Genomic DNA, 22,799 nt, shown 5'->3' with positions numbered 1-22,799 from the left:
ATAAAAGAGTGGAAATAACTACCACAGAGCAGAATAAAGAAAAAAGAATGAAAAGATTTGAGGACAGTCTCAGAGACCTCTGGGACAACATTAAATGCACCAACATTCCAATTACAGGAATCCCAGAAGAAAAAAAGAAAAAGAAAGGGTCTAAGAAAATATTTGAAGAGATTACAGTTGAAAACTTCCCTAACACGGGGAAGGAAATAGTCAATCAAGGCCAGGAAGCGCAGAGAGTCCCATACAGGATAAATCCAAGGAGAAACACGCCAAGACACATATTAATCAAACTATCAAAAATTAAATACAAAGAAAAAATATTAAAAACAGCAAGGGAAAAGCAACAAATAACATACAAGGGAATCCCCATAAGGTTAACAGCGGATCTTTCAGCAGAAATTCTGCAAGCCAGAAGGGAGTGGCAGGACATACCTAAAGTGATGAAAGGAAAAAACCTACAACCAAGATTACTCTACCCAGCAACGATCTCATTCAGATTGGACGGAGAAATTAAAACCTTTACAGACAAGCAAAAGCTAAGAGAATTCAGCACCACCAAACCAGCTCTACAACAAATGCTAAAGGAACTTCTCTAGGCAGGAAACACAAGAAAAGGAAAGGACCTACAATAACAAACAATTAAGAAAATGGTAATAGGAACATACATATCGATAACTACCTTAAATGTAAATGGATTAAATCCTCCCACCAAAAGACACAGACTGGCTGAATGGATACAAAAACAAGACCCGTATATATGCTGTCTACAAGAGACCCACTTCAGATCTAGGGACACATACAGACTGAAAGTGAGGGGATGGAAAAAGATATTCCATGCAAATGGAAAGCAAAAGAAAGCTGGAGTAGCAATTCTCATATCAGACAAAATAGACTTTAAAATAAAGACTGTTACAAGAGACAAAGAAGGACACTACATAGTGATCAAGGGATTAATCCAAGAAAAAGATATAACAATTGTAAATATTTATGCACCCAACATAGGAGCACCTCAATACATAGGGCAAATGCTAACAGCCATAAAAGGGGAAATCAACAGTAACACAATCATAGTAGGGGACTTGAACACTCCACTTTCACCAATGGACAGATCATCCACAATGAAAATAAATAAGGAAATACAAGCTTTAAATGACACATTAAACAAGATGGACTTAATTGATATTTATAGGACATTCCACCGAAAAAAAAATAGACTACACTTTCTTCTCAAGTGCTCATGGAACATTCTCCAGGATAGATTATATCTTGGGTCACAAATCAAGCCTTGGGAAATTTAAGAAAATTTAAAGTGTATCAAGTATCTTTTCTGACCACAACACTATGAAACTAGATATCAATTACAGGAAAAAAAACTGTAAAAAATACAAACACATGGAGGCTAAACAATACACTAATAAATAACCAAGAGATCACTGAGGAAATCAAAGAGAAATAGAAAAATACCTAGAAACAAATGACAATGAAAACACAACGACCCAAAACCTATGGGATGCAGCAAAAGCAGGTCTAAGAGGGAAGTTTATAGCAATACAATCCTACCTCAAGAAATAAGAAAAATCTCAAACAACCTAAACTTACACCTAAAGCAATTAGAGAAAGAACCAAAAAAACCCAAAGTTAGCAGAAGGAAAGAAATCATAACAATCAGACCAGAAATAAATGAAAAAGCAATGAAGGAAATGATAGCAAAGATCAATAAAACTAAAAGCTGGTTCTTTGAGAAGATAAACAAAATTGATAAACCATTATTAGCCAGACTCATGAAGAAAAAAGGGGAGAAGATTCAATTCAACAGAATTAGAAATGAAAGAGGAGAAGGAACAACTGATTCTGCAGAAATACAAAGGATCATGAGAGATTACTACAAGCAACTATATGCCAATAAAATGGGCAACCTGGAAGAAATGGACAAATTCTTAGAAAAGCACAACCTTCTGAGACTGAACCAGGAAGAAATAGAAAATATAAACAGACGAATCACAGGCACTGAAATTGAAACTGTGATTAAAAATCTTCCAACAAACAAAAGCCCAAGACCAGATGACTTCACAGGCGAATTCTAGCAAACATTTAGAGAAGAGCTAATAACACCTATCCTCTCAAACTCTTCCAAAACATAGCAGAGGGAGGAACACCCCAAACTCATTCTACGAGGCCATCATCACCCTGATACCAAAACCAGACAAAGATGTCACGAAAAAAGAAAACTACAGGCCAATATCACTGATGAACACAGATGCAAAAATCCTCAACAAAATACTAGCAAACAGAATCCAACACCACATGAAAAGGATCATACACGATGATCAAGTGGGGTTTATGCCAGGAATGCAAGGATTCTTCAATATATGCAAATCAATCAATGAGATACACCACATTAAGAAACTGAAGGATAAAAACTATATGATAATCTCAATAGATGCAGAAAAAGCTTTTGACAAAATTCAACACCGATTTATGATAAAAACTCTACAGAAAGTAGGCATAGAGGGAACCTACTTCAACATAATAAAGGCCATAGTTGACAAACCCACAGCCAACATTGTTCTCAGTGGTGAAAAACTGAAACCATTTCCTCTAAGATCAGGAACAAGACAAGTTTGCCTACTCTCACCGCTATTATTCAAGATAGTAAAAGGAATCCAAATCTGAAAAGAAGAAGTAAAACTGTCACTGTCTACAGATGACATGATACTATACTACAGAATCCTGAAGATGCTACCAGAAAACTACTAGAGCTACTCAATGAATTTGGTAAAGTAGCAGGATACAAAATTAATGCACAGAAATTTCTTGCATTCCTATAGAGTAATGATGAAAAATCTGAAAAAGAAATTAAGGAAACACTCCCATTTACCTCTGCAACAAAAAGAATAAAATACCTAGGAATAAACCTACCTAAGGAGACAAAAGACCTGTATGCAGAAAACTATAAGACACTGATGAAAGAAATTAAAGATGGTACAAACAGATGGAGAGATATACCATGTTCCCGGACTGGAAGAATCAACACTGTGAAAATGACTATACTACCCAAAGCAATCTACAGATTCAGTGCAATCCTTATCAAACTACCAATGGCATTTTTCACAGAACTAGAACAAAAAATTTCACAGTTCGTATGGAAACACAAAAGACCCCAAAGAGCCAAAGCAATCTTGAGAAAGAAAAACGGAGGTGGAGGAATCAGGCTCCCTGACTTCAGACTATATTACAAAGCTACAGTAATTAAGACAGTATAGAACTGGCACAAAAATAGAATTATAGATCAATGGAACAGGATAGAAAGCCCAGAGATAAACCCACACACATATGGTCATCTTATCTTTGATAAAGGAGGCAAGAATATACAATGGAGGAAAGACAGCCTCTTCAGTAAGTGGTGCTGGGAAAACATGTAAAAGAATGAAATTAGAACACTCCCTAACACCATACACAAAAATAAACTCAAAATGGATTAAAGACCTAAATGTAAGGCCAGACAGTATAAAACCCTTAGAGGAAAACATAGGCAGAACACTCTATGACATAAATCACAGCAAGATCCTTTTTGACCCACCTCCTAGAGAAATGGAAATAAAAACAAAAGTAAACAAATGCGACCTAATGAAACTTAAAAGCTTTTTGCACAGCAAAGGAAACCATAAACAAGACGAAAAGACAACCCTCAGAATGGGAGAAAATATTTGCAAATGAAGCAACTGACAAAGGATTAATTTCCAAAATATACAAGGAGCTCATGCAGCTCTATATCAAAAAAACAAACAACCCAATCCAAAAATGGGCAGAACACCTAAATAGACATTTCTCCAAAGAAGATATACAGATTGCCAACAAACACATGAAAGGATGCTCAACATCACTAATCATTAGAGAAATGCAAATCAAAACTACAATGAGGTATCACCTCACACCAGTCAGAATGGCCATCATCAAAAAAATCTAGAAACAATAAATGCTGGAGAGGGTGTGGAGAAAAGGGAACCCTCCTGCACTGTTGGTGGGAATGTAAATTGATACAGCCACTATGGAGAACAGTATGAAGGTTCCTTCAAAAACTAAAAATAGAACTACCCTATGACCCAGCAATCCCACTACTGGGCATATACCCTGAGAAAACCATAATTCAAAAAGACACATGCACCCCAATGTTCATTGCAGCACTATTTACAATAGCCAGGTAATGGAAGCAACCTGAGTATCCATCGACAGATGAATGGATAAAGAAGATGTTGCACATATATACAATGGAATATTACACAGCCATAAAAAGAAACGAAATTGAGTTATTTGTAGTGAGGTGGATGGACCTAGAGTCTGTCATACAGAGTGAAGTAAGTCAGAAAGAGAAAAACAAATACCATATGCTAACACATATGTATGGAATCTAAAAAAAAAAAAAAAAAGATTCCGTAGAACCTAGGGGTAGGACAGAAATAAAGACACAGACAGAGAATGGATTTGAGGACACGGGGAGGGGAAGGGTAAGCTGGGACGAAGTGAGAGAGTGGCAATGACATATACATACCACCAAAGGTAAAACAGATATCTAGTAGGAAGCAGCCGCATAGCACAGGGAGATCAGCTTGGTGCTTTGTGACCACTTAGAGGGGTGGGAGGGAGATGCAAGAGGGAGGGGATATGGGGATATATGTATACATATAGCTGATTCATTTTGTTATATGGCAGAAACTAACACAACACTGTAAAGCAATTATACTCCAATAAAGATGTTTTAAAAAAAAAAAGGAAAAAGAAAAAGACAGCTATAATGGATATTTTGGGGTCAACTAGGGAAATGTGAATCTGGACTGTATATCAGCTCATATAATTGCATCAGTGTTAAGTTTGTTGGGTATGTAATGGCAGTGTAGTTATATGTAGGAGAATGTTCTCCTTCGAAAAGAAAGTCTTTCCTAATATAGTACTGAGGGTTGAAGTATCATGATGTCTACAGCTTACTTTCAAGTGACTCGGCAAAAAGAAAATGTGTGTATGTGCACAGATACAGACGTAGAGAGAGAGAAAAAAGCAAAAGTGGTAAAATGTAAACAACTAGTGAGTCTAGATTGGGAATATTTGAATATTTACCATACTATACTTTTCCAATCTTCTGAGGTTTGAAATTTGTCAAAATAAAAGCCTAGATATTAAAAATTCAGTGTTGAAATTTCAATAAAGTATTATGTCACAGTGTCTCCCCAGTGCTGAACAAAGAGAGGTGAAAACATACTTGCAGACGTCACCATTTTTTAATTTCTTCCATCTTTCATAGAGTGTATTTGCAAGTTCGGAATCCACATCCCAGGTAGACCAATCCAGAGAAAGGCTCCCTTCCCAGTTAGGATTTTCTACAAGTTAGATCAGATGTACTATTTAGATGTATGGAAAACACAATTCACTTAGTAAATAATGCCAAGGGCTGAGGGTTAAAACTTCTCAAACTGAGAGGACGGTAAAGTGATCAATGACCCCCTGTCCTCGGATTGCTTTACTAAAAGTCCCTCTAACTCAATGGCAAATGATATATCAAATCAAAGAAACATGTATAAAACAAAACTAAATCGAATTATGTGAAGGTAATAACATAAAAGACACATGGCTCATGAATACAGTCTGAAACAAGTTAAAAATCATACTCGGACCATGTTTAACAGCTTTACACCTAAAAGGCTAAACTGCTTCCACATAAGTGCTAGTCATCATCTAAGCCGGGTTACTAGGCAGAATGCTGATGGGCAAACAGCAAGCCTCAGAAGAGAGCCCAGAGCAGGGCTCAATCCAGAGAAGGTGCATGTTTACATTTGCAAGCTGGTCTCCGGCTCACCTTGCCCTCTCTACTTATCTGTTCTGTCTTGTCTGTGCTAAAGATCATTATCAGGGTGGAAAAGTGGGAATCTCCCAAAGGAAATCTCTGTGCTATAACACTGTCCTTAGATTACATATTTTAATAAGTCAAAAAGCAGGAAGAAAACCAGGAACAGCTTTCTCTATCGACACCCTGGCCTTCAGCCTCAGGCAACAACTAGCGCTCCCTATACGATGTTTATGCTCCTGTACTAGAGTCTTCAAACACAATTCCAAATTATTTTTTTACTAACTTCTAGTCAGCCCTTTTATAAAAGAACCAGAATCTTCCAATTGTTCCTGGCAACAAGGTTGCTATGATGATCAAATAACGTGTCTGAAGAAAATCCCTTACAAAAAGTACAGGCTAAGACTTAAGGGGGCTTTAATTACACAAGCACTCGGATGTTTCTGGAGGATTCTTAACAATTTCAAGTCGTTCTGTTAATGATCATGCTCTTAAAGAACAGAATATGATGCAATGACGTTAATAGGACTAATTATTCCATCTACAAATACGAATTTTTCTCACTACTTCCCACCCCACCCCAAACTAGAGTTCTACAGAAAGCCTAAGGGCAAAATACTTACCCGCTTTTGATTTTCCCATGAAATAATGCATGCCACAATGTGCTATCACTTCAAAACCCAGACTCCCTTCCTAGATTGAAAAGTAATATATGAATAACTTACAACACAACACTAAACACAAAAATCCTAATGCACTCAAATGCGTAGCAGACGTTGGCCTCCACCTCAGCGAACTTCCCTTTGACCAGAAGCCAAACTGCTAGAAAGAGGTTTCTTGGCTTCCTTTCTCCTTGAATGAGAGCTCTAACTGTCTATCACAGGCAGGGTCACTACAGTGGATTCTGTGCAATAATCAATGCCCACAGTGACACCCCTTGGGCCTGACAGACACCAAGCTGCCTTCTGAATTCAAGATTAAATTAGTCTCAGGACATTCTTAGTAGGGTTTTTAACAAACTGTACTCTAATCCATAGTAAGTCCTAAGCTACTCAGGACATTTAAATGAATGTCGCACTTCCTAGGCTCAGCAAGCACAGACCTGCTGCTTCCACACATTCCTGCAGCCTGCCTGCTCCTTCCCAGTCACGCTTCCGGTATGCATCCCTTGGTGGGAAAAGGAAATTTCTAAGAAACCTCCCCTGCTCAAAATATGGATGAATGAAATTAACCTTACATTTTGTTTAGTGTAAGTTTAGAAGCCCTATCTTTAAGCTTTTAGCTAAACATGAGGCACTTCCATCTATGAAACACCAACGCTAATAAGTGAGAAAAATCATAAAGATGGTTGCATGAATGTCTCATAGTGAAAAATTAGAACCCAGCATTATACAGAAGAGCTTGGATCAAAAAGAAGCAATAACAGTAACTAAATGAAAAGAAAGAAACATTAAGAAAAAATGAGACATGTTTAAGATAAGATCTAAATTAAATACAATATACCCAGATTTTAGAAAGCATTTTCTTAATTGTGAACCCTTTCAGGCTTTAGATTTGGCCCGCTAAGGAAATTCAAGGATTATGAGCAGCTGAGAGTCAGTTACCAGAGGTCTAAATAAAACATTTAACGATTTAGTTTATTTGAAGTCATTGCAAGTATGTACTAAAAGCTCAACTGTGTTTGCTACAGCAAGCACATATTCCTTGCTCCATACATTTTGGAAATAAGTGAAAATGAGATCTATCGACCTGTAATGCCTTATTTCATTTGAAAATTACCTCATATCACTTTATGAGAAATAGAAACTCTCTTCAAATAAAGATTTCTGTATCTGAACAATTTATCATCTAAGATTGGCCTGGTAATATCCTTCAATTTCTTAGGCAGCCTTAAAAAACATGAGCTCAACTCAGTCAATAAAGTCCAAGCACCGTAAGATAAGTTAATAAAAAGAAATAATTATTACAAAAATTATAACACGTATGTACTGTGTAAACAATACCTTGGTCGGCGCCAAGTAAATCTGTAGAGGTACTGCAAAAACAGCACCTATGTTTGTAGTCAAAAATACACGGGTGAATAGATTTATGGCAAAGTCTTTAACGGCAAGTTTCAAAGAAAATATTTTCCAACAGCCTGGAGGTAGAAATAAAGGGCCAGTGAAATTCAGAATCTAAAAAGAAAAGAAGTAAGAGAAATTACTTTCCTAACTAACGCTAATTATGATTAAAATCACTATAATGTGTGATACTAAAGTTTTTCTATACTTTGAGAAATACAATTTTACTCAGTTATTTCCAGGTCAAATATTGAAATATTTTTATGTAAATGATAGGTTTCACTTAATATTTAGCATACAACTGTTTTTAAATTTCACAAAAGTAATCTTGAAATGTTCATAGGCAGTATTTTACAAAAACCCAGTATTGTATCATGAACCAGGCTTCTTTTTACTAAATATAATCTTTTTAGAATAAATTATAATTTATAATATTTTTAAATAACGGTAACAGCAAATATCTCTAAAAGATGTACCCTGGTTCCTTTGAGCTCCTTGAACAATAGTTTGAAAAAAATAAAGAGAGCCTAAATGTAATTCTGAAAACGTTAAAAGAAACACACTTGCTTTAAAATTCATAAGTGAAAGATTTTGTAAATATCAGTTTCATAGTATTTGACTTTAAACAAAGCGTAAAATAGGATAAACTTGGATAAAAATACCATGTGTACCTTTAAAACACGCTTGGTCTCCTTGGAAACAAACACATCATTCAATACAACACCACGGTCAAAACGGTTGAGGTACCACATTGACCAAAGCCCCGATGTGTTCTCATGAGTCTCTATGTGAAACTGGGTTGCAGAAGAGTCCATTCGAAAATACCTGTGAACACAGGACACGCATGCCATCAGCCCTGTGTGTACAACAGCTGTTAGCATGCGAATGAGCCTCTAACTGCAAAAATGGTAGCTGCATAAAATGTCAGAGAACAAATGTAAGTGCTGGCAAGGACCAGACAAACTGCCTTCTTCAACCTTCCTGCCCACAAGTGGAGCATATGAAGGCCAGAGGGTGCAATGAGGCCAGGACCAGGATGGCTCACAGAGGCCACCAGGCAAAACCAGGACCCGAATGTAACTCAGAAACTGTGCAGGAGTACTTCTCCCTTCTCCCACATGTGGCCGCCTGGCCTGGATCTGATCCACGAACTCCGTCATTCAGCTTCTTCCCTCCCATCCTGCAAACCACCCTTTCACTTCCTACTCGCAGTGCTAATGTAGGGAAGGCAAGTCCAGAGAGAGAATCATGCAAGTCTCAGTTATATTTTTAAATCATCTCTAGATGGAGGGGGTGAAGGGGAACCACTCAATACCAGAGAAAGCGGAATTCACCCACCCTTGAGCCACAGGAGAGGAGAGGCACGCTTTTAGTGTCGGAGTGTTATTTTTCTTCCTGTCTTCTCTCATCCCACTGTCACAGGATGGAGCTGTTTTGAGGTAGGAGGAAATAAATGTGAAGTATCAGTATCTTTTCTTTCATTATGCTCAAACGAAAACAAGATAAATGTTTTATTTGTAATGTTTTAGTTCCTTCACTCTTCTGCCTCCATTAAAATCCTTTCTTGAACACTATCTTTCCATCTTCCTGGCTGGGTGCCCAGGAAGTTACCCAGAACGTGTTGTCTACCTACCCACCCCTCTTTCCTAAAGCAACCTCTCATTTCTTCGTTGGCGGGGGGGGGGGGCGGGGAAAGAGAGTCAACGCTTTGTGGCTCTCCTTTTACAAAGATCTTAAGTAAGAGGCAAGTCCTTAGGTCTGCAGAGAAGACAAAAGTGAACAGTGAAGAGGCGTGTGTGGACGTGTGAGTGAGAAAGGAGCAGCTCAACCTGAGAGCACGGAGGAGCTCACAGCCAAAGTGGGTCCGCGCTGCAAAACACTGCTGAGGTATCAAATCAGTTTCAAGCATTCCTTGAGCCATGGCAGAACATCAAAACACTGGTACTGAATTCTTGACTCTGATACTAATACCCAACTCTTTTTTTTCTTTTAGCTATATATATGGTTCCCCCCAAAATTCAAACAGTCACAAAAAGATGTGAAAATAGAAGTCTACCTTTCCCCCTGACTTCCCCATTACCTTAGACAAAGGAAACAACTGCCAGCAGACTCCCAAGCATCCTTCCAGGTGCTCTAACATATACAAATACACAGATACCCTTAGAAGAAGGACACTGCTGACACTGCACGCCCATGTACGCTTCGTATCACCTGCAGACGCTAGCCCCCCCACCCCCAGAGATCAACTACAGTTCTCTGTCAGTGGAGGCTTATACTGTTCTGCTGCCACAAACAATGCATATTCCTGTATTACAGTTTTGAACATCTAGGGTGTATCTCTAGATAACCTTCTAGAAGTAGAATTAAGGATCAGAGAGCACATAGGCACATCTTCAATTTTCACAGAGATTGCCAATTTTCCCTCCCAAAAAGGCTGCATCAATTTATACCCATGTCAAAAATATGAGTGTTTTTTTTCTTCCTAATCATTACCAACACAGGATATTAACATTCTGTCTGATCTTCATAGATCTAAGTCATAAATTATATCTCACGTATTGCTTTAAGTTAACATTTCTTTCAATGTAAGTGAGGTGGGGCTTGTTTTCATATGTTTAAAATGCATTTCTTTACAGAAATCTTTTGAACTATAAGTAAGACCCTGAAGATAGGATTGGGTTTATACTCGCTAGACATTCTGCATCGATTTCTACACAAAGAAACAAACCTGGGGCAGCTCAATCTCTCTGTGAAAGCAGTATGTCCGTCAGACTCATATACAACCTGGTCTTTCAAATCACCAACTGAATTACGATCTATAAACTCAAAATCCTGCACATGTGGCAGAATAAAAGCAGCATCACCATCACTTCTTCCATCATGCGACCTCTTATAACTGTTAAGTCTGTGGAATTGAAACTGAGCCCATTCACTTCCTAAAGCCTTGCCTACGCTGTAGTTGTGAGTCATTTCACAGAAAGAACTGCAGGCATAACAACTGGATAATGAAAATAAAAAGACAATCTCCAATATTTTTAAAATCTGTACCTTTGCAAGTAAAAGAGGCAATTTTTGTAAAGTTTGTTGTGGAAGTAGGTAGGAGTACTGGTTCAAACTGCAGAGACAGGGCATCTCTCTGTGAGAAATGATGTACATCCTGTAACAAAAAACAATCCGCAGTACTGCTCTTAGCTGGAGAAGACTGATCCAGTTTGAATCAACCCTGTTAAAATGACTAAGTAGCTCAGACTGGCATACAGAACAACTGCTCAGCACACGTGTCTATAATGGTACGAAGGGGTGCTGACAACCTTCATCCAAATATGGGCTCGAGCAAGGGAGAATGGGTTTAAATGAAAGCAAAAGATAATAGAGACAAGTGTTTTCTCAAAAATCCTCATGTTCTGCAATTAAATACACACTTGTAAGTTTAAACTACACTTTACGAAAGTATTTACAATTACCTGTATCCATATAAGGCTGTTTCCTGAATGCAATATATACATATTCACTGCCGAATCATCTGTCCAAAAGAATCAGAGCAATGAGATTAAAAGAAAGGGCCATCTCATTCTCACACCTTAATATAGTAGTTAAAATATCACATTACATATTTCTATAAAAAAATGTAACTTACTTTTCAACACTAAAATTGAAGTGAGGAGCTATTTTCTGTTGATTAAGTCACAAGAAAAAGGACCTTGGCAAAAAGACTGACCTGTCAACACAGGCTCTCTAAATGATGAACTACCAGTAGAAAAAGTCTGAGTTTAGGGTCATAGTACTACTCCCCTGGATGAAACTAACCAACTGGACAGCTTCAAATAAAGTTAAGGTCTCCTATTGATTAGACAGCCCCTCATTTCCTTATTTGACAACCACACTGGGGAAAAATAAAACCCTGGATCTCAAAATGCAGGCTTCCCTTTAATCCTCACCAACAGAAGTGCTCCCCATGGGACAGGAGTCTTCTCTACACTGACGTCTACCTGACCATTCTGGGAATCACCAGAAACTATGAACCCAAGGACAGGAAAGCTCTCCTGCTGACCCATGTCTACTACAGTCAATTCTGAGGACTGGAAAGTAAACAATGTTTGACCAACAATTAAGACTGCCAATTTAAAACTATATTTTGGTACCATTTCTTTCTCTGAATGTGTATATGTGTGTACATACACACACACCCTCACTTACCAGAACTGTCTTGATAACAACCAATGGATAAGAGCAAACCCCACATGATAAATCACATGGATTATATGTGTCTCCTACAAAATCTCTTAGAAACTTAAACTGATAAACTAGGTTATTTTTGGTAAGTAGGACACACAATTTCAAAGATAAAGTTCATAGAAATGAACACTGAAACTCACACTACTCTTACTGATCAGGCATCCAGGAATAAGCAGCAGACAACCAACTATTAAAAATATAAACAGCATGATTTGGTCAACTGAGCTTCTGCAAATCAGTAAAACAGAAACAAGAGACACAAGACTTCAAATACTGCGTGAATATTTATATTAGATTGTCGTGCCCATTTAATTAGTTTACTATCTTCAGAACGCCAAGAAAAATTCTTCCCAGGGAAACACAGAATGGTTTGCCGTTGCCACTTAATTTATTTTTTATTTATTTATTTATTTGTTTATTTATTTTGTTGCTGCACGCGGGCTTTCTCTTGTTGCGGTAAGTGGGGGGTACTCTTCGTTGTGGTGCACGGGCTTCTCATTGCAGTGGCTTCTTTTGTTGCCAAGCATGGGCTCTAGGTGCGCAGGCTTCAGTAGGTGTGGCACGCAGACTCAGGAGTTGTGGCACACAGGCTTAGTTGCTCCGCGGCATGTGGGATCTTCCTGGACCAGGGCTCAAACCCGTGTCCCCTGCACTGGCAGGCAGATCCTTAACCACTGTGCCACCAGGGAAGTCCGTTGCCACTTAATTTACCCCAAAATAATACAGCCTTACTAGCAGATGCAGATCGAGAACCAGTTACTACTGCACTGTGTTAATAATGAAAGCAAAGGCTCTCTGTCTTGGATTGCAATGATACGATCTATAAGTAAATGATATAGAATGATGATGCAGGTTAATCAAAATATGTTGTAACAGAAAAGTTTAAAGATTCCACCTTACCTGAGGTCTCAGATTTATCTGTAGCTACATAAATAATAGAGAGATGATCTAACAAATCTTGTGTGTTTTCTTCAAATTCTTTCGAGGCGTTTTCCATTGTTACAATTATGCTCATTTGTAGCCGTAAAACATCATCTGATTCCACATAGCAACTCTGAGATCGGAGGGATGGAAAAAAAGGAAAAACTCAAAAATATCATCTGAATTTTTTTGTCTTGAACTTCACGGGGAAAAAGCACTTAAGGTAAGGGTATGTGCATTTCTGAGAACAGAACATGCTGTTTTATTTTTTATTTCTAAGCAAAGAGGCAGGAAGGAAGGCAGGAAGAAAACACTAAATTTTTTATTTTACCTTTAGTTGCTGACACACTTTATTATGTAAACTGCATTCCAGTTGCACTTGCAAGAGGCTAGTGTTAGTGGTTTCTGCCTAAAAGAAGAAAAAAGGGGAGAAAGAAATTAAAAGGAAGCAAAAGGCACAATCTACTGCCAATAATAAACAATCTATCATTTATTCAGAAAGGACATTTCTTCATTCATTCACCATATATTTGAACGTCTGCTAAATGCTAGGTAGAATTCAATTTACTGGAAATACAATAGTGAATAAAACAGAGAAAAATCTTTTCTGTCACTGAGCTTACATCTAATGGAAATCATAAGCTCTCCCTTGGGCAACATGAAAATTCCTATTATGGCAATAAGCAGATAAATATGTTCTAAATATACACAGGAACACTGTAGTTTGGCATTTCTTATAATTTTCAAACATTTTGTTCCAACGTAGGAGTCTGCTCTTATTTTAAAGTAGGTTCACCCAGTAAGAGCCAATCAACGGTTCTGAGGTCTGTTTCCCATCTGTAGAGTGAGCTTAGACGCTATGAGAAAACCATAGGAAACGCCCAAAATTCAACCGGCTATCATTTTTCATGTGTGGAAGAGACGTGGATGGAAGAGACAAAAGTATATGAAAAGACTGCAGGATTTCATAAAGTTCAAAGATCTTAACAGCCACATGGGATGATATCAACATACTGTGAAGACAAAGAAATGCAAAGTCAATCCAGGGATACAGCCATTTGGGTGGGAGGGTGGGGGCAGCAGACGGCGAATACACAGAAAAGTCAGGTAGTGCAGCACGTGAATCTAAAGGATCTCCGCTGTGAGATTTCCTCTTCTGTTCAGTGTGACGTGTCTCGCATAGTGGTTATAAACAAGGCACTTGGCTTGGCAGTCACAGTCGGAACACCCGAAAATCTCAGCAAGGTGAGAAGGCATTCCCCAAATCCTCGGCTGACTTTCGTTTTACGTGGAATCACCACAATTACGTTTAATTTGTTAGATTTATAAGACCTACCTAAGTACATTATATAAAAACACATTTTTAACCACTTCAATTGTCATTCAGCAATTAATGTATAAAACAAGAATAAAATACAGTTGATCCTCTGTTCCGTGGATGCAGACCGGAAGGAACTTGAGCTTCCTTGGAGTGTGGTATCCGAGGGGGGTCCTGGATCCATTCTCCCACAGATGCCGAGGAACCACAGCACGTTACTTTTTTTTTTTTTTTCACATTACATTTTAAAGTGTAGTAAAAAATAGTTAGGGGGTTTAACCAAGCTTGTAAATAGGACCAAACATTAACCAAAGGCTCTTTTAAAAAGTAATTGCTAGTATCAGCTAGACTTAGGGTAATACCACCTGTAAACTGAACCTCAAATCTTAAGGAAGAGCTAGATTTTCGAATATGTTTTTCTGTGAGCAAGTCCCACATCAAAGACATACACAAAGAAAGACCACTACTCCCCGAAGCTGCGTTAATCAAAGTTATAAGTGACCCCCTCGTATCCAAATCTGATAGAAAGCTCTTTGGCCCGACCCTTCTCCGCCACGTCGCCTCCTCTCGGTGTTCCTCTGTCCTCTTAGGCTCCTGCTTTGCTGGCTCTTCCTCCTCGGGCACCAGCTGTTAGTCACTCCAGATTCCACCTCGGCCCCCTTCCCTCTCTCCCGCGGGGGGTCTGCGACACGCTGAAGCCGCCCACGTTCATCTCAGCAGCGCAGGCCTCTCCGCACACCCACGCAGGCAACCAGCGGCTGGGCGCCCCTCTGAATCCTCACCCACGCCCAGAGAGCGAGGCCCTTGCTTGCTGTAGGTCTCGTTACTCATAAAGTGGTTTGAGCCAGAAACCTGGAAACCAGCTTCACTTCGCCTCCTCACTCAGCTCCAGCAAACAGACCCAGACCCCAGGTTTGCTGACTGGACCTCCTCAGCAGCCCCTGGATCCGTTCACTTCCCTTTATTCCTAACAAACACCTGAAGGATCAGGGGTCAACTCGCTATGCCGGCAGGCCAAATCCAGCCCGCGGCCTGTGTTTGTATATGAAGTCTTGCTGGAACCACAGACACGCTCCTTCTCTCACAGAGTGCCTATGGCCGCCTTCGTGCTGCGACAGCAGAGCTGAGTATGGCCTGCAAAACCAAAACTATCTACTCTCTGGGCCTTTACAGAAAAAGCTGATGGACCCCTGCCCTCGTGGGAGGGAGGGGGAGGCGGGCAGGCAGGCTGGTACAGCAACTTCCTCCTAGTCTCCCCGCGTCCACCTCTGCCCTCTCCTCTCCACTGTCCACACTGCACCAGGAATGAGTTTACGAATAAGCAAATCAGCTCACGCCACTACCTGCTTAGAACCCTTCACAAACTTCCTGCTCGGCCAAAGCCCCAAGTCCTTTACTGTAGCTACAAAACCCGGGCACCTGCCTTGTTTCTACATCCTTGTTTACGCTGCAGCCTCGCCGGTCTACTTTCTGCTCCATTTGGCCTTCAACCTCTGAATGTGCTGTTCCTTCGCCTTGAACTCGCATCCCCAAGCCACCCTCCCCTCCATCTACCTAAGCCTGATTCATCCTTCATGTCCCAGCTTAAATACCATCCTCAGGGAGGTCGTCCTTGACACCACCAGGGGGTAAGTGCCATCACTCACATCCACACCGCCTTTTACCTGACCTTCCATAACGCCCCTCATTACACTGCAGCAACCTGTTCAAGGTCTGCCTGTCCCAGCAGACAGTAAGCCCCCATCTGCGCTTTTACCACAATGCCTGCCACTTAACTGGCACTCAACAGACAGCTGATGACGGAAGAGAAGTGGCTGCACAGTCACAGATGTTTGCTTGAAAGGTGCAAGCCTGAAAGGGGCCAGAAACTAAAAATAAACAACGGCTCTAAAATAAGAGCACGAAGCAAAACCTGATATCTGGCATGTGCTTCTGATCTGAAACTTTCCCCAAAAAAAGTTTAAAGAAACACCCATATCAACACACTTTCAACATATACGTTTATAATTAAGTTGGGTTTTGTTTCATCTACAACAATTTAACTATAGGTCTTAACCTGACAAGGCAATTTTCTTGCCTAAAATACTTCTTCACATGTTGAAATTATGTTAAAGTTCAAAATTATGACTTTGAACATGATTTAAAATCCTATCTGCACAGTGATTTGATGCGATTTAAAGCCCAATATTTTGTCATTCTTGATGACAAATTTATAATCTACCATGAATGAATTTATAATTTACCAAGAATGAATTTATAATTTACCATGTTAAGTAAGATTCTTCTGTTAGCTGAAAACATAACAAAAATAAACTACAATATTGTTTCATTTGCTGTACAACATATTTCAGACTCCCACCAGGGGGAGTTCCTACACCTCCAAACTGCCCTTGAAGCATGCTGATTTTTCCCAAAGAGAAATTTAAATGTTCATGTCTTTCTCTCCCAAAAGAACAAAAGTATTGCAATCTTGACTTAAAATCAGAAACTATAACCAAAACATGAGCCACCTGGAGCAAGCACAGGCACACTGGGATTACAAATTACCTCTGAAAGGACCCCAGCTGTTTTGACATTTGTTTTGACCCCTTATGCAGAAGTGTGCCTGGGCAGATTATAAAAGAAAAACAAACAAAAACATACTTCTCTACTTTTGAAACCTCCCACATTATTTTAATAAATTCGTTCCTAAATTTGACAGCTGAAAGAAGTAACACTTCCTTAGTAGTATTTTTTAAGATTTTTTTTTTTTAATGTGGACCATTTTTAAAGTCTTTATTGAATTTGTTACAATATTGCTTCTGTTCCCTGAGGCATGTGGGATCCCAGCTCCTTGATTAGGGATCAAACCTGTACCCCCTGCATTGGGAAGCAAAGTCTCAACCACTGGACTGCCAGGGAAGTCCCCTAAGTAGTTTTCACATAAGTGTATGATATTATTTTAGAAGATGGGAAAAGATGTGGTTTGGAGGGGTTAAATGACTTATCAAAGGTTAGTTAGTAGAAAAACAGGAAAAAAAAATAGCAGGTCTTTTAACATAAGTCATAAGTATTTTTTCCAAGTAAACTGGAACAGGCCAAGTCCATTTCTCCTAGGTACTTAAAAGCCTAAAAATTCTTCAGCATGAAAATATGTCTTAGAAAACCATACCAGGAGATAATGTAACAGTCAAGAAAATATCCCTGTTAAGACTTCTTTTGTATGGCATGTATTCTGTGGAGAAGACGTATGAATTTAGGGAATGGGATGAAAGAGAAAAAAAATCACCTTCCTCTACTTGCGAAAAAATTGGTCTTTGTGTACCAGGCCAGGGGCAGAGTGTGATTCTGGGGGGCTGTGTGCAATTAAACAGGAAAGAAAATGATAGACAAAGTTCTAAGTCATCTGAGATGACTTTCACTAGCAAGAGTAAACCATATCCTGACAAGAGTATATGAGAGTCTATAATGCATTAATCCAGACAGAATGAACAACAGATTTGAAATTATGATGTTCCCAGTATTGACCACATATGAAAACCGTTCATTTCAGGAACATAATGTATGAAATATAAAAAAATTACTTAGATATATCCCAACCTGAGATTTCTCCTTCTCAGTTTTCTTCCCTTTCACAATTCTGAATGCTAAATTGTAGAGGCCCTTACAAAGGTAAGTCTCTTATACCCACGTGTGTCTCAGTTAGGAACACAGAGCCCACATAAGCCATGTGACCATTCCAGCCAGCGGCCCACACATATGGTGCTACGTACAATACATTCTATACAGCAAATCATTTTGTATAAAATGAGTGCTTTCCTGGGTCCCTTCTACACAACACTCACACTCTTTAACTGAACTCCTAATTTAGTGTCTCCTGCATAACAGACAGGCTCAGCTGAGTTCGGTTGCTTCACCCTAATATTAACCAGCAGTTGTGCTTCAGCCCTCACCACTACCACTAACCTTCTGGTTCTCAGATCTGTAACCACTGAAACAATATCTACCTATGTTGTCAGACCCACTCACGAAAATATTTGTAAAACCCTAAGAACCGGACGAAATGAGTTGTTTTTATTTGTTTTAAGGGAAAAAGGGTTGAATATTAGCCATGAAAAGGAACGAAATTGGGTCACTTGTAGACATATGGATGGACCTATAGTCTGTCATACAGAGTGAGGTGAGCCAGAAAGAGAAAAACAAGTATCGTATATTAACGCATGTATGTGGAATCTAGAAAAATGGTACAGATGAACCTATTTCCAGGGCAGGAATAGAGATGTAGACGTAGGGAACGGACATGTGGACACAGTAGAGGAAGAGGAGGGTGGGATGAATTGGGAGATTAGGACAGACATATATACACTACCATGCATAAAATAGATAGCTAGTGGGAACAAGCTATAAAGCACAGGAAGCTCAGCTCAGTGCTCTGTGACGACCTAGATAGGTGGGATGCGGGGTGGGGTGGGAGGGAGGTCCAAGAGGGAGGGGATATATGTACAATGAAGCTGATTCACTTCATTGTACAGCAGAAACTAACAAAACATTGTAAAGCAATTAAGACTCCAATTAAAAAAGAAAGTGAATAGTACTTGGTCAGAGCAACAGATTTCTTTCCAATATATAATTTAATATTAGACATAAATAAAAATCAATTTTATCATTAAAAAAAAGCACATTTTTCCTTATCCACATCTTTTTAGAAAAGGCAGTGTGGCCAAGTGGCTTTGCAGTCAACACGGACTGAAGATGAAACCTTGGGGATAATCCCTACCTTTTCCAAGACTCAGCTTTCTCTTGTATAAAACAGTTAATGGACTCACAGCCATGCTACCAGCATTAAATGCGATACACATGCCAATCACAGTGCATGAAGCAGGCCCTCAAAAGGGAGCATTTGCTTTTTCATTCACAATTCATGCATTCATTTAGTAAAATTCCACAACAAATCATTTAAATGCTTCTAGGAAGCATTTTCCCCACATCAAAGTTGTTAGAAGGGAAACTCCTCTTCCCCAATCCTTTGGTTTCCAAGAGAAGGGATTTTTTGTCTTAAATGTTTCAAATTCTTCTTGTCTTATTTCATAAATGGTTCAGAACCCAAGAAAAGATAGAAGGGTCATTTACTGCACACCATCTCCCACCCCCCTGAAATGTGCCAAAAACCATTAAAGACAAAACACAATGTGAAGAACAAGTTAACAGTGAAATATTAATACTTTTGGTCGGACCAAGTGGCAGTGGCCTGCGTTGTGCAATACCCTGGACTTTTACACTTGGGCAGCTGGCCCTTAACGACCACAACCTGGGCTGACAGTTCCAGGACAGCCATGTGGGATTTCCACCTTGGTAGGTCATGCAGCGTACAGAAGCACGATCCAAAGACAAGCAGCTATTTTTACACAGTTGGCTGCCGCTGGGCCTTAAGCAAACGGCAAGTGAGCCCTGAAGGCCTGGCTCAGCCCTTGAGCTTGGACCCAGGCTCGGCACAAGTTCAGGCTCTGTGATGCAGGCTGCTGTGGCTTGCCCTTGAGCAATACAGCATGGCTTTGACCTAAGTAGGCACAGAGAAGGCTGTGAAAGAAAGGGTGTTGCAGTGGAAAACAGTACAGTGGTTCCTCAAAAATTTAAACACAGAATTACAATATCCAGCAGTTCCACTTCTGGGTTTACACCCAAAAGTGACAAGAGGGGTTTGAACAGGTATTTGTACACCTATATTCACAGCAGCATTACACACAGTAGCCAAATGGAAACATTCCGAAATCCACTGATGGATGAATGAATAAACAAAACACGGGATATATACACAGTGGAATATTATTCAGCCTTAAAAGGGAAGGGAGGACTTCCCTGGTGGCACAGTGGTTAAGAATCTGCCTGCCAATGTAGGGGACAGGGGTTTGAGCCCTGGTCTGGGAAGATTCCACATGCCGCAGAGCAACTAAGCCCGTGCACCACAACTACTGAGCCTGCGCTCTAGAGCCCACGAGCCACAACTACTGAGCCCGCATGCCACAACTCCTGAAGCCCGTGCACCTAGAGCCCGTGCTCCACAACAAGAGAAGCCACCACAATGAGAAGCCTGCACACCACAACAAAGAGTAGCCCACACTCTCCGCAACTAGAGAAAAGCCCACGCACAGCAATGAAAACCCAATGCAGCCAAAAATAAATAAATTAATTAATTAATTTTTTTAAAAAAAGGGAAGGGAATTCTGACACCTGCTACAACATGGAGGAACCTTGAAGACACTGAGCTAAGTGAAATACGTCGGTCACAAAAGGACAAATACTGTATGAGTCCATGTATGAGGGGACCTAGAATATTCAAATTCATAGAGACAGAAAGTAGAATAATGTTTACTAGGGGCTGAGAGGAGGGGGTAATGAGGAATCACTGCCTAATGGGGGACAGAGTTTCAGTTTGGGCAGACGAAAAAGTTCTGGAAGTGGACGGGGGTCATGGCGGCGTGGCACTGTGAGTATAATTAATGCCACTGAACTGTACGCTTTAAAACGGTTAAAATGGTAAATTCTGTGTTATGCATATTTTACCACAAGAAAAGAAAAGGGAAAGGGCGGGGGAAGGAAAAGCAAAACCAAAACAAAATGGTGTCCCAGTCAGGGCTCTCCTCAAAATAGAGAGAGCTTCCAGAATACTATCTGGTGCTTCTATAGCCCGATCTTGAAGAAACTGTGTTGGGTCCAACTCCAGGCAGGCAATATAGACAGGCTGCTCCAAATTCTGTTCCTTTTTATGCCTTACCTTTATGGATACGAGTCGGAACTGTGAGAAGGTTTATTTTAAATTCATGTGGTTGGTCCACAGACTCAAGAGTTCCCCTCCAACTCCCTGGCCCTACAGCTATTGATCACCTAAATGCTAACTGCTGCTTCAGATTTTCAAGATCCAAAGTGGAAGATACATAGATGGGGGCAGATTTTATAAATAAAGAAGCAATAAGGATAATCTTATTAAAGAGATATGCTGTCATCTTGGGTTGAGTCAGAAAAGCAATTTGACAAAATTATTGTATGCACGAAGAAGGCAACCACTAAGGGCTGTCCTTGGAACGATTAGGCTCATTCCGGAAATCAGAAAGGTGCTAGAAGCTTAGAGAAACGCTCTCTCATCTTCCTATCAGGACAAGAGGAACAAAAACAAAACAACAAAAAAAAGCAAGGCAGGTTGATGAAACAGGAGGGAGAGAGGGCCACCCTTTGGAGAAAGGTTGACATCTTGGGGAATAACTGGACAGAGCTGCAACAGAAAAGGAGACCTTGACACCCGGTTCAACAGACAGAGACAGGAACAGCCTGGAGTCTAACTCAAGGGAGGGAGCAATATCTTTGTGCTTGTTTGAGCCTTAAAAAAAAAAAAACCTCTAATAAAGGAAGACAAGCAAGATCTCAGAGGACTGGAATTGCTCCTCCTAGAGGAACCAGGATTCAGTTCTAGGAACTGTGGAGAAACACACTTCTAAAGCCAGGTACAAAACCCATAGTGAGAGCAACTGAGGACCTACCTTCATCTCCAAAGACTGACACAGCTCTACCAAGGGTTACACAAACTCTGGACAGGCTGTGAGGGGTGGGGGTAGCAGCGGAGATCGGAGATCAGACGAAGGTGCTGGAGCACAGCAGGTGGAGGGACTGTCACTGCCTGTGCCCTGAGGGAACACACTTGCAAAGTTTATGGAATTAGGACTCAGTCTAAGAGAAGGCACAGCATCGAGGAAACCTATTAAAGGGGAACCAGGGAGAACAAGACAGACTGATGCCAGCCCTAAATTAGATGCTGGTCTATTGGGAGAACGTCTCCAATGTAAGAGCACCCAATGCAGGGAAGAGAAGAAGATTCGGCAGACCCAAAACTTAGCAACTGTATCTCTCTTGCTTTGGGAGAACTCACAAGAAAATATCTAGAGGAACACCTAGAGGAAAAAGTAGATTTAGACCAAAAAGGAAAGAAAAAGGTCTAAAAAAAAAAGGAATGCATCAATTCCAGCAAACAGCAGTAGCTTACAAGCATTAGGGAAAAAGAGACCAGCAAAAGCAGCTGGTTAAACAGCAAGAAACTCATCTAAGCCTCCCTGACAGGAAAAGGGGACAGGAAGAGACCAGCACATCCTGCAGGCAGAACACAGCCTACAGACAAAGAAGGGCACACGCACAAGCTAGAGGAGACAGCGCGGGGCTCGGGGGCCAGGAGGTACCCCCACTGGGCCCCAAGCTCCCCGAGTGTCAACAGCAGTTCCCCGCCAGGAATCTGCTGCGAACAAGCTCCACTTGAAACAAGCAGGACGAAAAGGGAAAAACCTTCCCAAAGAAGCAGGTTCCAGAAGCCTCTGTGAGCTCCTGGTAACAGTTAACGGAAACCACATCACAAACAGGTCTCAAAGTCCCCACCCACAGATGCTCCATCCCTTAACAGAGCGGGGAC

At 40.2% G+C, this 22,799-nt stretch overlaps 1 protein-coding gene across 5 annotated transcripts in view; it reads right to left on the bottom strand.

The window, feature by feature from the left end:
- The window catches only part of TMEM131L (transmembrane 131 like), a 159,655-nt gene that overhangs the window by 46,342 nt on the left and 90,514 nt on the right, over positions 1-22,799 (bottom strand). For all 5 annotated transcript variants that reach the window (XM_059922639.1, XM_059922640.1, XM_059922641.1 and 2 more), the window contains 9 exons: positions 13,385-13,462; positions 13,033-13,186; positions 11,361-11,419; positions 10,945-11,053; positions 9,235-9,325; positions 8,568-8,721; positions 7,840-8,010; positions 6,460-6,529; positions 5,255-5,372 (listed from right to left, as the gene is read on the bottom strand). In XM_059922639.1, coding sequence (XP_059778622.1) covers positions 5,255-5,372; positions 6,460-6,529; positions 7,840-8,010; positions 8,568-8,721; positions 9,235-9,325; positions 10,945-11,053; positions 11,361-11,419; positions 13,033-13,186; positions 13,385-13,462 — 1,004 coding nt within the window. The remainder of the gene's footprint in view (positions 1-5,254; positions 5,373-6,459; positions 6,530-7,839; positions 8,011-8,567; positions 8,722-9,234; positions 9,326-10,944; positions 11,054-11,360; positions 11,420-13,032; positions 13,187-13,384; positions 13,463-22,799) is intronic.

Source organism: Balaenoptera ricei, chromosome 5 (genome assembly GCF_028023285.1).
Source record: "Balaenoptera ricei isolate mBalRic1 chromosome 5, mBalRic1.hap2, whole genome shotgun sequence".
Lineage (NCBI taxonomy): Eukaryota > Metazoa > Chordata > Mammalia > Artiodactyla > Balaenopteridae > Balaenoptera > Balaenoptera ricei.
This window is presented reverse-complemented; position numbering and strand designations above follow the sequence as displayed.